Source organism: Polyodon spathula, chromosome 8 (genome assembly GCF_017654505.1).
Source record: "Polyodon spathula isolate WHYD16114869_AA chromosome 8, ASM1765450v1, whole genome shotgun sequence".
Classification (NCBI taxonomy): domain Eukaryota; kingdom Metazoa; phylum Chordata; class Actinopteri; order Acipenseriformes; family Polyodontidae; genus Polyodon; species Polyodon spathula.
Genome location: NC_054541.1, coordinates 50704204 through 50718953, shown reverse-complemented (window position 1 = coordinate 50718953; position 14750 = coordinate 50704204). Strand labels below are relative to the sequence as shown.

Here is a 14750-nt window from a genome sequence, read left to right as displayed (position 1 = left end):
ATAAAACCTGAGAAACAGAAGCCCTAATTATAACTGTAATTTAAAATTGAAATGGGGAGTTTAAGCATGTGATCTGCTGTCTCTATAGTGGAGAAATCTGGGGAGCTGTCCATGGTGCTGAATGGCAGAGTGTCGTTGAATCCCTCACTGTGTGGCTATGGAAGTGTGTGCTCTGCTGTTACTATAGCTGGGAGATCCTGGGTGCTGTCCGTGGTGCTCAAAGACAATGTGTACTGTAACTCTCTGACTGCCCAGTGTAACAAAGAGGCTAATGGAAATGTGTGCTCTGATGATCCTATAGCTGGGAGATCCAGGGTGCTGTCTGTGGTGCTCAAAGACAGTGTGTACTGTAACTCCCTGACTGCTGTAAAGAGGCTAATGGAAGTGTGTGCTCTGCTGATCCTATAGCTGGGAGATCCAGGGTGCTGTCCGTGGTGCTCAAAGACAGTGTGTACTGTAACTCCCTGACTGCTGTAAAGAGGCTAATGGAAGTGTGTGCTCTGCTGATCCTATAGCTGGGAGATCCAGGGTGCTGTCCGTGGTGCTCAAAGACAGTGTGTACTGTAACTCCCTGACTGCTGTAAAGAGGCTAATGGAAGTGTGTGCTCTGCTGTTCCTATAGCTGGGAGATCCAGGGTGCTGTCTATGGTTCTGAGTGTGGAGAGTTGGAGTCGGGCTCCTCGCTGGTGTTTCTTCGGGACGGAGAGCGGAAGGTTTGCACCCCCTACCTGGACACCACTGTGTACGGCAACCTGAGACTGCACTTCACAATGGGTGAGGACTGTAGCCTGTCTGTCTGCCTGTGTGTGTGTCAGTGTGTCCCTCACTCTGCTATAAAAATGTAATATAGTAAAGTGAACTGTGTATGTGTGCGCGTGTGCGTGTGCGTGCCCTGCACTCCACAAATCAATCTCAGGCTGCCCTGCACTATGGGTGACGAGTCTGTTTTGTGCATCTGTTGAAAGTTCAGTCCCTGTGTTACAGGTAAGAGCACTTGAGACTTACCCCCTGTTTCTATGTTAACAGAAGTAAAAGATCTGGGAGGAAGTGAATGGGAGTATTTCCTTTAAAACATGGATTTGTGAGAATGTGTTTCCACCCCTCTAATGAGAGTCAGGAAATGATTTAAATGTCCTCTTCCTGTTGCTTTAGATGACTGTTTGTTTGTTTTTACTTTGTTTTTTGTCAGGTGGCGGGCAGTGTGACCCCGGAGAGTCACATGACAATGACGTCACTCTTTACGCCAAGACGGAGGGCAGGCGGGAGCCTGTTGTTTTGGATGTACTGTCCTATTCATCCTACAAGGTACTGTCACCTTCTCCCTCTCCCTCTCACTCTCATCTCCTCCTTCTTGTTCCGAACCCTCCACTCCCTGGGACCTCTCGTTCAGCTCCCCAGTCCTGACCTTGTTCAGTGATGGGACAGTGATGCAGTCGTCTCATATTGAACTCAAGGGCAGTCCTAACCTTGTTCAGTGATGGGACAGTGATACAGTTGTCTCTGTGTTGAACTCAAGGGCAGTCCTAACCTTGTTCAGTGATGGGACAGTGATACAGTCGTCTCATATTGAACTCAAGGGCAGTCCTGACCTTGTTCAGTGATGGGACAGTGATACAGTTGTCTCTGTGTTGAATTCAAGGGCAGTCCTAACCTTGTTCAGTGATGGGAGAGTGATGCAGTCGTCTCATGTTGAATTCAAGGGCAGTCCTGACCTTGTTCAGTGATGGGACAGTGATACAGTTGTCTCTGTGTTGAACTCAAGGGCAGTCCTAACCTTGTTCAGTGATGGGACAGTGATACAGTCGTCTCTGTGTTGAATTCAAGGGCAGTCCTAACCTTGTTCAGTGATGGGACAGTGATGCAGTCGTCTCATATTGAACTCAAGGGCAGTCCTAACCTTGTTCAGTGATGGGACAGTGATACAGTTGTCTCTGTGTTGAACTCAAGGGCAGTCCTGACCTTGTTCAGTGATGGGACAGTGATACAGTTGTCTCTGTGTTGAATTCAAGGGCAGTCCTAACCTTGTTCAGTGATGGGAGAGTGATGCAGTCGTCTCTGTGTTGAACTCAAGGGCAGTCCTAACCTTGTTCAGTGACGGGACAGTGATGCAGTCGTCTCATATTGAACTCAAAGGCAGTCCTAACCTTGTTCAGTGATGGGACAGTGATACAGTCGTCTCATATTGAACTCAAGGGCAGTCCTGACCTTGTTCAGTGATGGGACAGTGATACAGTTGTCTCTGTGTTGAATTCAAGGGCAGTCCTAACCTTGTTCAGTGATGGGACAGTGATGTTGTCAGTCCTGTCTCATTGATTGAACACAAAGGCAGTCCTAACCTTGTTCAGTGATAGGACAGTGATACAGTTGTCTCTGTGTTGAACTCAAAGGCAGTCCTGACCTTGTTCAGTGATAGGACAGTGATACAGTTGTCTCTGTGTTGAACTCAAAGGCAGTCCTGACCTTGTTCAGTGATAGGACAGTGATACAGTTGTCTCTGTGTTGAACTCAAAGGCAGTCCTGACCTTGTTCAGTGATAGGACAGTGATACAGTTGTCTCTGTGTTGAACTCAAAGGCAGTCCTAACCTTGTTCAGTGATGGGACAGTGATACAGTTGTCTCTGTGTTGAACTCAAGGGCAGTCCTAACCTTGTTCAGTGATGGGACAGTGATGCAGTCGTCTCATATTGAACTCAAGGGCAGTCCTGACCTTGTTCAGTGATGGGACAGTGATACAGTTGTCTCTGTGTTGAATTCAAGGGCAGTCCTGACCTTGTTCAGTGATGGGACAGTGATACAGTTGTCTCTGTGTTGAACTCAAGGGCAGTCCTGACCTTGTTCAGTGATGGGACAGTGATACAGTTGTCTCTGTGTTGAACTCAAGGGCAGTCCTAACCTTGTTCAGTGATGGGACAGTGATGCAGTTGTCTCTGTGTTGAATTCAAGGGCAGTCCTGACCTTGTTCAGTGAGGGACAGTGATGCAGTGGTGGGACAGTGATACAGTTGTCTCTGTGTTGAACTCACAGTCCTGACCTTGTTCAGTGATGGGACAGTGATACAGTTGTCTCTGTGTTGAACTCAAGGGCAGTCCTGACCTTGTTCAGTGATGGGACAGTGAACTCAAGGGCAGTCCTGTTGTTCTCAGTCGTCTCTGTGTTGAACTCAAGGGCAGTCCTGACCTTGTTCAGTGATGGGACAGTGATACAGTTGTCTCTGTGTTGAATTCAAGGGCAGTCCTGACCTTGTTGAGTGATGGGACAGTAATGCAGTCATCGCTGTGTTGAACTCAAGGGCAGTTCTGACCTTGTTCAGTGATGGGACAGTGAGTGATGGGCAGTCCTAACCTTGTTCAGTGATGGGACTCTGCAGTCGTCTCATTGAACTCAAGGGCAGTCCTGACCTTGTTCAGTGATGGGACAGTGATACAGTTGTCTCTGTGTTGAACTCAAAGGCAGTCCTGACCTTGTTGAGTGATGGGACAGTAATGCAGTCATCTTTTCTGACATGCAGGTTCTGGTGTGCCGACAGCATTGTGAGATGTTTGTTTATCACTATAGCTCTCCCACAGACTCTGCTAATCTGCCTACTCCCAGGCTTAGCGAGCTGGTACTCCCGCTGTTTGCTCTGCGCGATTAACAAGCTGTTCAGAGAAATATCAAATCACTGGATGAAAGGATGTCCCTGAAATGTTGATGCAGCTTTGAGGGTGTTGGACTGAGTTTGAATCCATGTTCTGTCTGCATTGTGATATTGTCACATATTGGCCTGAAGTTTAGGTTACTAACAATTTGACTTCTTCATGGTATTCTGTTGACCCTTAAAATATGCAATTTGACAAATCTGCCTCATTTAAAAATTGTGCTTCTGCATAAAGCATATACATATCCATATACCTCAGGCACCCTAATGCTTAATGTGGTTGCTTTTGGTGTCTTGAAATGTGAGTGCAAGATAAGAGATCCTTGGTGTTTAATGAAGGCTGTTGTGTGTTCTCTGGGGTGTGAGTGCAGGATAAAAGATCCATGGGGTTTAATGAAGGCTGTTGTGTGTTCTCTGGGGTGTGAGTGCAGGATAAAAGATCCATGGGGTTTAATGAAGGCTGTTGTGTGTTCTCTGGGGTGTGAGTGCAGGATAAGAGATCCTTGGTGTTTAATGAAGGCTGTTGTGTGTTCTCTGGGGTGTGAGTGCAGGATAAAAGATCCATGGGGTTTAATGAAGGCTGTTGTGTGTTCTCTGGGGTGTGAGTGCAGGATAAGAGATCCTTGGTGTTTAATGAAGGCTGTTGTGTGTTCTCTGGGGTGTTAGTGGAGTATAAGAGATCCTTGGTGTTTAATGAAGGCTGTTGTGTGTTCTCTGGGGTGTGAGTGCAGGATAAGAGATCCATGGGGTTTAATGAAGGCTGTTGTGTGTTCTCTGGGGTGTGAGTGCATAAATGAATCACTGACCCCCTCCCACCCCCCCTCTCTTAGAACCCCTCAGTAGTTTCGGTTGCGATCCCCCCAGAGCTGCAGACTCTGGCCACACGGTTCTGTCTGGAGCAGAGAGCCCACGCCGGGCTGAACCGCAACGTCTGGGCCATCGACTACCTGCACCTGCTGCCAGTGCTGCCCTCCTCCCAGACGCACATGATCCAGTTCTCCATCAATCTGGGTTGCGGCTCCTACCAGCCGGCTAACAGGTACCCTCCGCCCAGCTCTCCATCTGCCAGCCTGGACACTGGACCAGGGGCAGTCATGTATCTTTCTCAGCCAGGGTGATAACTGAGTCTTTAATCCAATAAACAGAGGTAGTTTTATCTCAGCTAGCCTAATGTCACCACTCCTGCTTTCTTACCAGGCCCTGATCTAATTACTTTTTCTCCCTCGCTCTCTGGGGTCAGCGTCAATCTAGAGTTCTCCACCAATCATGGGCGGTCGTGGTCTCTGCTGCACACGGAGTGCCTGCCGGAACTCTGCTCGGGGCCCCACCTCCCCCACAGCACCGTCTACTCCTCTGACAACTACAGCGGGTAAGAGGCTGGCTCACACAGCGTTACTACAGCATGTAAGAGGCTGGCTCGCACAGCGTTACTACAGCATGTAAGAGGCTGGCTCACACAGCGTTACTACAGCATGTAAGAGGCTGGCTCACACAGCGTTACTACAGCATGTAAGAGGCTGGCTCACACAGCGTTACTACAGCATGTAAGAGGCTGGCTCACACAGCGTTACTACAGCATGTAAGAGGCTGGCTCACACAGCGCGTACTACAGCATGTAAGAGGCTGGCTCACACAGCGTTACTACAGCATGTAAGAGGCTGGCTCGCACAGCGTTACTACAGCATGTAAGAGGCTGGCTCACACAGCGTTACTACAGCATGTAAGAGGCTGGCTCACACAGCGTTACTACAGCATGTAAGAGGCTGGCTCACACAGCGTTACTACAGCATGTAAGAGGCTGGCTCACACAGCGTTACTACAGCATGTAAGAGGCTGGCTCACACAGCGTTACTACAGCATGTAAGAGGCTGGCTCACACAGCGTTACTACAGCATGTAAGAGGCTGGCTCACACAGCGTTACTACAGCATGTAAGAGGCTGGCTCACACAGCGTTACTACAGCATGTAAGAGGCTGGCTCACACAGCGTTACTACAGCATGTAAGAGGCTGGCTCACACAGCGTTACTACAGCATGTAAGAGGCTGGCTCACACAGCGTTACTACAGCATGTAAGAGGCTGGCTCACACAGCGTTACTACAGCATGTAAGAGGCTGGCTCACACAGCGTTACTACAGCATGTAAGAGGCTGGCTCACACAGCGTTACTACAGCATGTAAGAGGCTGGCTCACACAGCGTTACTACAGCATGTAAGAGGCTGGCTCACACAGCGTTACTACAGCATGTAAGAGGCTGGCTCACACAGCGTTACTACAGCATGTAAGAGGCTGGCTCACACAGCGTTACTACAGCATGTAAGAGGCTGGCTCACACAGCGTTACTACAGCATGTAAGAGGCTGGCTCACACAGCGTTACTACAGCATGTAAGAGGCTGGCTCACACAGCGTTACTACAGCATGTAAGAGGCTGGCTCACACAGCGTTACTACAGCATGTAAGAGGCTGGCTCACACAGCGTTACTACAGCATGTAAGAGGCTGGCTCACACAGCGTTACTACAGCATGTAAGAGGCTGGCTCACACAGCGTTACTACAGCATGTAAGAGGCTGGCTCACACAGCGTTACTACAGCATGTAAGAGGCTGGCTCACACAGCGTTACTACAGCATGTAAGAGGCTGGCTCACACAGCGTTACTACAGCATGTAAGAGGCTGGCTCACACAGCGTTACTACAGCATGTAAGAGGCTGGCTCACACAGCGTTACTACAGCATGTAAGAGGCTGGCTCACACAGCGTTACTACAGCATGTAAGAGGCTGGCTCACACAGCGTTACTACAGCGTGTAAGAGGCTGGCTCACACAGCGTTACTACAGCATGTAAGAGGCTGGCTCACACAGCGTTACTACAGCATGTAAGAGGCTGGCTCACACAGCGTTACTACAGCATGTAAGAGGCTGGCTCACACAGCGTTACTACAGCATGTAAGAGGCTGGCTCACACAGCGTTACTACAGCATGTAAGAGGCTGGCTCACACAGCGTTACTACAGCATGTAAGAGGCTGGCTCACACAGCGTTACTACAGCATGTAAGAGGCTGGCTCACACAGCGTTACTACAGCATGTAAGAGGCTGGCTCACACAGCGTTACTACAGCATGTAAGAGGCTGGCTCACACAGCGTTACTACAGCATGTAAGAGGCTGGCTCACACAGCGTTACTACAGCATGTAAGAGGCTGGCTCACACAGCGTTACTACAGCATGTAAGAGGCTGGCTCACACAGCGTTACTACAGCATGTAAGAGGCTGGCTCACACAGCGTTACTACAGCATGTAAGAGGCTGGCTCACACAGCGTTACTACAGCATGTAAGAGGCTGGCTCACACAGCGTTACTACAGCATGTAAGAGGCTGGCTCACACAGCGTTACTACAGCATGTAAGAGGCTGGCTCACACAGCGTTACTACAGCATGTAAGAGGCTGGCTCACACAGCGTTACTACAGCATGTAAGAGGCTGGCTCACACAGCGTTACTACAGCGTGTAAGAGGCTGGTTCACACAGCGTTACTACAGCATGTAAGAGGCTGGCTCACACAGCGTTACTACAGCATGTAAGAGGCTGGCTCACACAGCGTTACTACAGCATGTAAGAGGCTGGCTCACACAGCGTTACTACAGCATGTAAGAGGCTGGCTCACACAGCGTTACTACAGCATGTAAGAGGCTGGCTCACACAGCGTTACTACAGCATGTAAGAGGCTGGCTCACACAGCGTTACTACAGCATGTAAGAGGCTGGCTCACACAGCGTTACTACAGCATGTAAGAGGCTGGCTCACACAGCGTTACTACAGCATGTAAGAGGCTGGCTCACACAGCGTTACTACAGCATGTAAGAGGCTGGCTCACACAGCGTTACTACAGCATGTAAGAGGCTGGCTCACACAGCGTTACTACAGCATGTAAGAGGCTGGCTCACACAGCGTTACTACAGCATGTAAGAGGCTGGCTCACACAGCGTTACTACAGCATGTAAGAGGCTGGCTCACACAGCGTTACTACAGCATGTAAGAGGCTGGCTCACACAGCGTTACTACAGCATGTAAGAGGCTGGCTCACACAGCGTTACTACAGCATGTAAGAGGCTGGCTCACACAGCGTTACTACAGCATGTAAGAGGCTGGCTCACACAGCGTTACTACAGCATGTAAGAGGCTGGCTCACACAGCGTTACTACAGCATGTAAGAGGCTGGCTCACACAGCGTTACTACAGCATGTAAGAGGCTGGCTCACACAGCGTTACTACAGCATGTAAGAGGCTGGCTCACACAGCGTTACTACAGCATGTAAGAGGCTGGCTCACACAGCATTACTAAAGCATGTAAGAGGCTGGCTCACACAGCGTTACTACAGCATGTAAGAGGCTGGTTCACACAGCGTTACTACAGCATGTAAGAGGCTGGCTCACACAGCGTTACTACAGCATGTAAGAGGCTGGCTCACACAGCGTTACTACAGCATGTAAGAGGCTGGCTCACACAGCGTTACTACAGCATGTAAGAGGCTGGCTCACACAGCGTTACTACAGCATGTAAGAGGCTGGCTCACACAGCGTTACTACAGCATGTAAGAGGCTGGCTCACACAGCGTTACTACAGCATGTAAGAGGCTGGCTCACACAGCGTTACTACAGCATGTAAGAGGCTGGCTCACACAGCGTTACTACAGCATGTAAGAGGCTGGCTCACACAGCGTTACTACAGCATGTAAGAGGCTGGCTCACACAGCGTTACTACAGCATGTAAGAGGCTGGTTCACACAGCGTTACTACAGCATGCAAGAGGCTGGCTCACACAGCGTTACTACAGCATGTAAGAGGCTGGCTCACACAGCGTTACTACAGCATGTAAGAGGCTGGCTCACACAGTGTTACTACAGCGTGTAAGAGGTTGGTTCACACAGTGCAATCACAGCTCACAGCCCGTTCATCTCATTCGGTCAAGACATTGTGATGCTCTCGTGGTGATCCTGTAATGAATTCTCTCTGGCTGGCTCTGCTGAGTCATGTGTGTCTGCTTCAGACATACAGACAGCATGTAGACTGGGCTTGATCCTCAGACACTACCTCTTGGCTGTTTTAAGGATGCTGATGTTTCTTCTAGAAGCTCCTTACAGAGGAGTCATAGACAATGCTACTGTTTTTCTTATTCATTATTCTCAGTCTTGTGTTTAAGTTAGTCTATTTCACAATCCATGTTTTCTAAATTTGAAATGTAGCTTTCCTGAGAATCTTGTTTATTAGCCATGTTGCTCTCTTGAGTCGAATTTTGCACAGGATCTCTGCTCCCCTTGCAAGTGCTCTCAGCTTCTTGTGTTTCAATCTATTTTGTTTCCATGTGCATTCATACTACTTGGACTCCCATCCACCTGAGCGCAAGGATTCAGTGAGAAGGCCAGGCCAGGCCAGCTCTGAAGCAGAGCTCTGTGTTCGACGTGTCTCTGTCTGTCACCCCCTGCAGGTGGAGCCGGATAACAATCCCCCTGCCAAACTCTGCACTGACCAGCAGCACACGCTTCCGCTGGAGACAGACAGGCCCGGGGGTCGGGAATATGTGGGCCGTTGATAACGGTGAGAGAGGGAGAGGGGAGAATGGGGCTCCTGCACTGCAGAGAGGGCTATGGGGAGAGACCAGCACAGGAAACATGTGGGCCGTCGATAACGGTGAGAGAGGGAGAGAGGAGAATGGGGCTCCTGCACTGCAGAGAGGGCTATGGGGAGAGACCAGCACAGGGAACATGTGGGCCGTCGATAACGGTGAGAGAGGGAGAGAGGAGAATGGGGCTCCTGCACTGCAGAGAGGGCTATGGGGAGAGACCAGCACAGGGAACATGTGGGCCGTCGATAACGGTGAGAGAGGGAGAGAGGAGAATGGGGCTCCTGCACTGCAGAGAGGGCTATGGGGAGACACCAGCACAGAAGATAATAAGATAATGAAAGATCTTATTGTTTGAGAGCTATATATGTGGTTGTCAGCCCTTCACCTTTAATGGGTGCTGTACTTGCACGACAGACAGACAGACAGACAGACAGACAGACAGACATACAGACAGACAGCCTCCAGGGTTATCCCAGCCTGCCCAGGTCATCTCTCCACCCAAGCCTGTCCTGACAGAGTCCTTCTCCTCTTCTCTTCCAGTCTACGTCGGACCCTCCTGTCTCACATTCTGCTCTGGCCGTGGACAGTGCACCAGGAATGGCTGCAAGTAAGAAGGATTATTGTTGCAAGCGACACAAGGACTGGTGTTGTGTTGATCACTGCTGTTGCAGCCAGAGTACTGTACTGTTGTTTCATATTGATAGGAGAACACTGTTTTCGATGGCTAGGAAGCAGAGCAAAGCTGTATCTGTGAACCTTGTGTGTGAGACAGTGAGTCTGTGTTAAGCTTGCTCCTGTGTGTGAGGCAGTGAGTCTGTGTTAAGCTTGCTCCTGTGTGTGCAGAGTGAGTCTGTGTTAAGCTTGCTCCTGTGTGTGAGGCAGTGAGTCTGTGTTAAGCTTGCTCCTGTGTGTGAGGCAGTGAGTCTGTGTTAAGCTTGCTCCTGTGTGTGATGCAGTGAGTCTGTGTTAAGCTTGCTCCTGTGTGTGAGGCAGTGAGTCTGTGTTAAGCTTGCTCCTGTGTGTGAGGCAGTGAGTCTGTGTTAAGCTTGCTCCTGTGTGTGTGGCAGTGAGTCTGTGTTAAGCTTGCTCCTGTGTGTGAGGCAGTGAGTCTGTGTTAAGCTTGCTCCTGTGTGTGAGGCAGTGAGTCTGTGTTAAGCTTGCTCCTGTGTGTGAGGCAGTGAGTCTGTGTTAAGCTTGCTCCTGTGTGTGTGGCAGTGAGTCTGTGTTAAGCTTGCTCCTGTGTGTGTGGCAGTGAGTCTGTGTTAAGCTTGCTCCTGTGTGTGAGGCAGTGAGTCTGTGTTAAGCTTGCTCCTGTGTGTGAGGCAGTGAGTCTGTGTTAAGCTTGCTCCTGTGTGTGTGGCAGTGAGTCTGTGTTAAGCTTGCTCCTGTGTGTGTGGCAGTGAGTCTGTGTTAAGCTTGCTCCTGTGTGTGCAGCAGTGAGTCTGTGTTAAGCTTGCTCCTGTGTGTGTGGCAGTGAGTCTGTGTTAAGCTTGCTCCTGTGTGTGAGGCAGTGAGTCTGTGTTAAGCTTGCTCCTGTGTGTGTGGCAGTGAGTCTGTGTTAAGCTTGCTCCTGTGTGTGAGGCAGTGAGTCTGTGTTAAGCTTGCTCCTGTGTGTGTGGCAGTGAGTCTGTGTTAAGCTTGCTCCTGTGTGTGTGGCAGTGAGTCTGTGTTAAGCTTGCTCCTGTGTGTGAGGCAGTGAGTCTGTGTTAAGCTTGCTCCTGTGTGTGTGGCAGTGAGTCTGTGTTAAGCTTGCTCCTGTGTGTGTGGCAGTGAGTCTGTGTTAAGCTTGCTCCTGTGTGTGAGGCAGTGAGTCTGTGTTAAGCTTGCTCCTGTGTGTGAGGCAGTGAGTCTGTGTTAAGCTTGCTCCTGTGTGTGAGGCAGTGAGTCTGTGTTAAGCTTGCTCCTGTGTGTGAGGCAGTGAGTCTGTGTTAAGCTTGCTCCTGTGTGTGAGGCAGTGAGTCTGTGTTAAGCTTGCTCCTGTGTGTGAGGCAGTGAGTCTGTGTTAAGCTTGCTCCTGTGTGTGAGGCAGTGAGTCTGTGTTAAGCTTGCTCCTGTGTGTGTGGCAGTGAGTCTGTGTTAAGCTTGCTCCTGTGTGTGTGGCAGTGAGTCTGTGTTAAGCTTGCTCCTGTGTGTGAGGCAGTGAGTCTGTGTTAAGCTTGCTCCTGTGTGTGAGGCAGTGAGTCTGTGTTAAGCTTGCTCCTGTGTGTGTGGCAGTGAGTCTGTGTTAAGCTTGCTCCTGTGTGTGAGGCAGTGAGTCTGTGTTAAGCTTGCTCCTGTGTGTGAGGCAGTGAGTCTGTGTTAAGCTTGCTCCTGTGTGTGAGGCAGTGAGTCTGTGTTAAGCTTGCTCCTGTGTGTGAGGCAGTGAGTCTGTGTTAAGCTTGCTCCTGTGTGTGAGGCAGTGAGTCTGTGTTAAGCTTGCTCCTGTGTGTGAGGCAGTGAGTCTGTGTTAAGCTTGCTCCTGTGTGTGAGGCAGTGAGTCTGTGTTAAGCTTGCTCCTGTGTGTGAGGCAGTGAGTCTGTGTTAAGCTTGCTCCTGTGTGTGAGGCAGTGAGTCTGTGTTAAGCTTGCTCCTGTGTGTGAGGCAGTGAGTCTGTGTTAAGCTTGCTCCTGTGTGTGTGGCAGTGAGTCTGTGTTAAGCTTGCTCCTGTGTGTGAGGCAGTGAGTCTGTGTTAAGCTTGCTCCTGTGTGTGTGGCAGTGAGTCTGTGTTAAGCTTGCTCCTGTGTGTGTGGCAGTGAGTCTGTGTTAAGCTTGCTCCTGTGTGTGTGGCAGTGAGTCTGTGTTAAGCTTGCTCCTGTGTGTGAGGCAGTGAGTCTGTGTTAAGCTTGCTCCTGTGTGTGAGGCAGTGAGTCTGTGTTAAGCTTGCTCCTGTGTGTGCAGCAGTGAGTCTGTGTTAAGCTTGCTCCTGTGTGTGAGGCAGTGAGTCTGTGTTAAGCTTGCTCCTGTGTGTGAGGCAGTGAGTCTGTGTTAAGCTTGCTCCTGTGTGTGAGGCAGTGAGTCTGTGTTAAGCTTGCTCCTGTGTGTGTGGCAGTGAGTCTGTGTTAAGCTTGCTCCTGTGTGTGAGGCAGTGAGTCTGTGTTAAGCTTGCTCCTGTGTGTGAGGCAGTGAGTCTGTGTTAAGCTTGCTCCTGTGTGTGTGGCAGTGAGTCTGTGTTAAGCTTGCTCCTGTGTGTGCAGCAGTGAGTCTGTGTTAAGCTTGCTCCTGTGTGTGAGGCAGTGAGTCTGTGTTAAGCTTGCTCCTGTGTGTGAGGCAGTGAGTCTGTGTTAAGCTTGCTCCTGTGTGTGAGGCAGTGAGTCTGTGTTAAGCTTGCTCCTGTGTGTGAGGCAGTGAGTCTGTGTTAAGCTTGCTCCTGTGTGTGCAGAGTGAGTCTGTGTTAAGCTTGCTCCTGTGTGTGAGGCAGTGAGTCTGTGTTAAGCTTGCTCCTGTGTGTGAGGCAGTGAGTCTGTGTTAAGCTTGCTCCTGTGTGTGCAGAGTGAGTCTGTGTTAAGCTTGCTCCTGTGTGTGAGGCAGTGAGTCTGTGTTAAGCTTGCTCCTGTGTGTGAGGCAGTGAGTCTGTGTTAAGCTTGCTCCTGTGTGTGCAGAGTGAGTCTGTGTTAAGCTTGCTCCTGTGTGTGAGGCAGTGAGTCTGTGTTAAGCTTGCTCCTGTGTGTGTGGCAGTGAGTCTGTGTTAAGCTTGCTCCTGTGTGTGAGACAGTGAGTCTGTGTTAAGCTTGCTCCTGTGTGTGCAGAGTGAGTCTGTGTTAAGCTTGCTTCTGTGTGTGAGGAGGTGAGTCTTTGTTAAGCTTGCTCCTGTGTGTGAGGCAGTGAGTCTGTGATAAGCTTGCTCCTGTGTGTGCAGAGTGAGTCTGTGTTAAGTGTGTTGTGTGGGTAACGCTAGTGCTGTGCTGTCTCAGGTGTGACCCGGGGTTCTCTGGCCCGGCCTGTGAAATGGCATCCCAGACGTATCCAGCCTTCATCTCGGAAAGCTTCCTCACCCCGCGCCTCTCCTCCTACCACAACTTCCAGTCCATCCGTGGGGCCGAGGTCAGCTTTGGCTGCGGGGTGCTGGCCAGCGGGAAGTCCCTCGTCTTCAACAAGGACAGCCGGCGCCACCTCGTCACCTCCTTCCTGGACAGCACGCAGGCCAGGTACACCACAATGCCACGGCGACCCCTGCTGGATGGGCATACCAACAACAGCTCCTCTGTTGTGTAGTTTATCAGTGTAGACTATGGGGGGGGGGGGCAAGCAGGGGCACTGGCCCCTCCAGTAATCATCTCCAAAATATTGATTTCTGCTATTCAGTGTATTGTGTTTGCCCTTGCTGTCACTGACAAACGGAACAGATTTCCTCATAACGTGTGGTTATGGACGCGCGTAGACTCAGTTTGCACACGCTCCCCCATAAGACACCACCAAGCTTGTGTAGACAGGGCCTGTGATTGATTGTGTTATTGTTTTGTTCAGGCAGTCACTCCAGCGGCACTTTGATGAATGTCGTCTTCTTCTTCTTCTTCTTCTTCTTCTTCTTCTTCTTCTTCTTCTTCTTCTTCTTCTTCTTCTTCTTCTTCTTCTTCTTCTTCTTCTTCTTCTTCTTCTTCTTCTTCCTCTTCTCTTGCTTCTTCTTCCTCTTCTTCTCCTTCTTCTTCCTCTTCTTCTTCTTCCTCTTCTTCTCCTCTTCTCCTTCTTTCTCCTCTTCCTCCTGTAATTTCTGTCCTTTATTCTTCATAAATTAAACCCTGCCTCATGATTTTGAGATTGACGGTGCCTGTAAGACAACATTTGATTAGAAACAATAAAGGAAAAATAAATTAGCGATGGCAATGAAGGTGCTGAGGTGATCCAATCTGCTGCTTGTGATTGATGAAAGGATTAGATGAAAGCAGTGGGCTGGGGAGGACGAGGTTGCAACTCGCAGGACTGCAGCACAAAGACTGCAGAATAGCACTGAGAGATCCCACACATCACACCAATAGACTCTCTGCAGATTACTGGAGATCCCACACATCACACCAGTAGACTCTCGCATTACTGGAGATCCCACACATCACACCAATAGACTCTCGCATTACTGGAGATCCCACACATCACACCAATAGACTCTCGCATTACTGGAGATCCCACACATACTGGAGATCACACACATCACACCAATAGACTCTCGCATTACTGGAGATCCCACACATCACACCAATAGACTCTCGCATTACTGGAGATCCCACACATCACACCAATAGACTCTCGCATTACTGGAGATCCCACACATCACACCAATAGACTCTCGCATTACTGGAGATCCCACACATCACACCAATAGACTCTCGCATTACTGGAGATCACACACATCACACCAATAGACTCTTGCATTACTGGAGATCCCACACATCACACCAATAGACTCTCGCATTACTGGAGATCCCACACATCACACCAATAGACTCTCGCATTACTGGAGATTACTGGAGATCACACACATCACACCAATAGACTCTCGCATTACTGGAGATCCCACACAT

General features: G+C 49.9%; 1 protein-coding gene across 1 annotated transcript in view; it reads left to right on the top strand.

Annotated features, from left to right (window-relative positions):
* Positions 1 to 14750, top strand: part of LOC121320131 (reelin-like) — a 170826-nt gene that overhangs the window by 81533 nt on the left and 74543 nt on the right. The window contains exons 14-20 of the mRNA XM_041258389.1: positions 623 to 774; positions 1190 to 1305; positions 4468 to 4676; positions 4878 to 5006; positions 9121 to 9230; positions 9799 to 9865; positions 13149 to 13382. Coding sequence (XP_041114323.1) covers positions 623 to 774; positions 1190 to 1305; positions 4468 to 4676; positions 4878 to 5006; positions 9121 to 9230; positions 9799 to 9865; positions 13149 to 13382 — 1017 coding nt within the window. The remainder of the gene's footprint in view (positions 1 to 622; positions 775 to 1189; positions 1306 to 4467; positions 4677 to 4877; positions 5007 to 9120; positions 9231 to 9798; positions 9866 to 13148; positions 13383 to 14750) is intronic.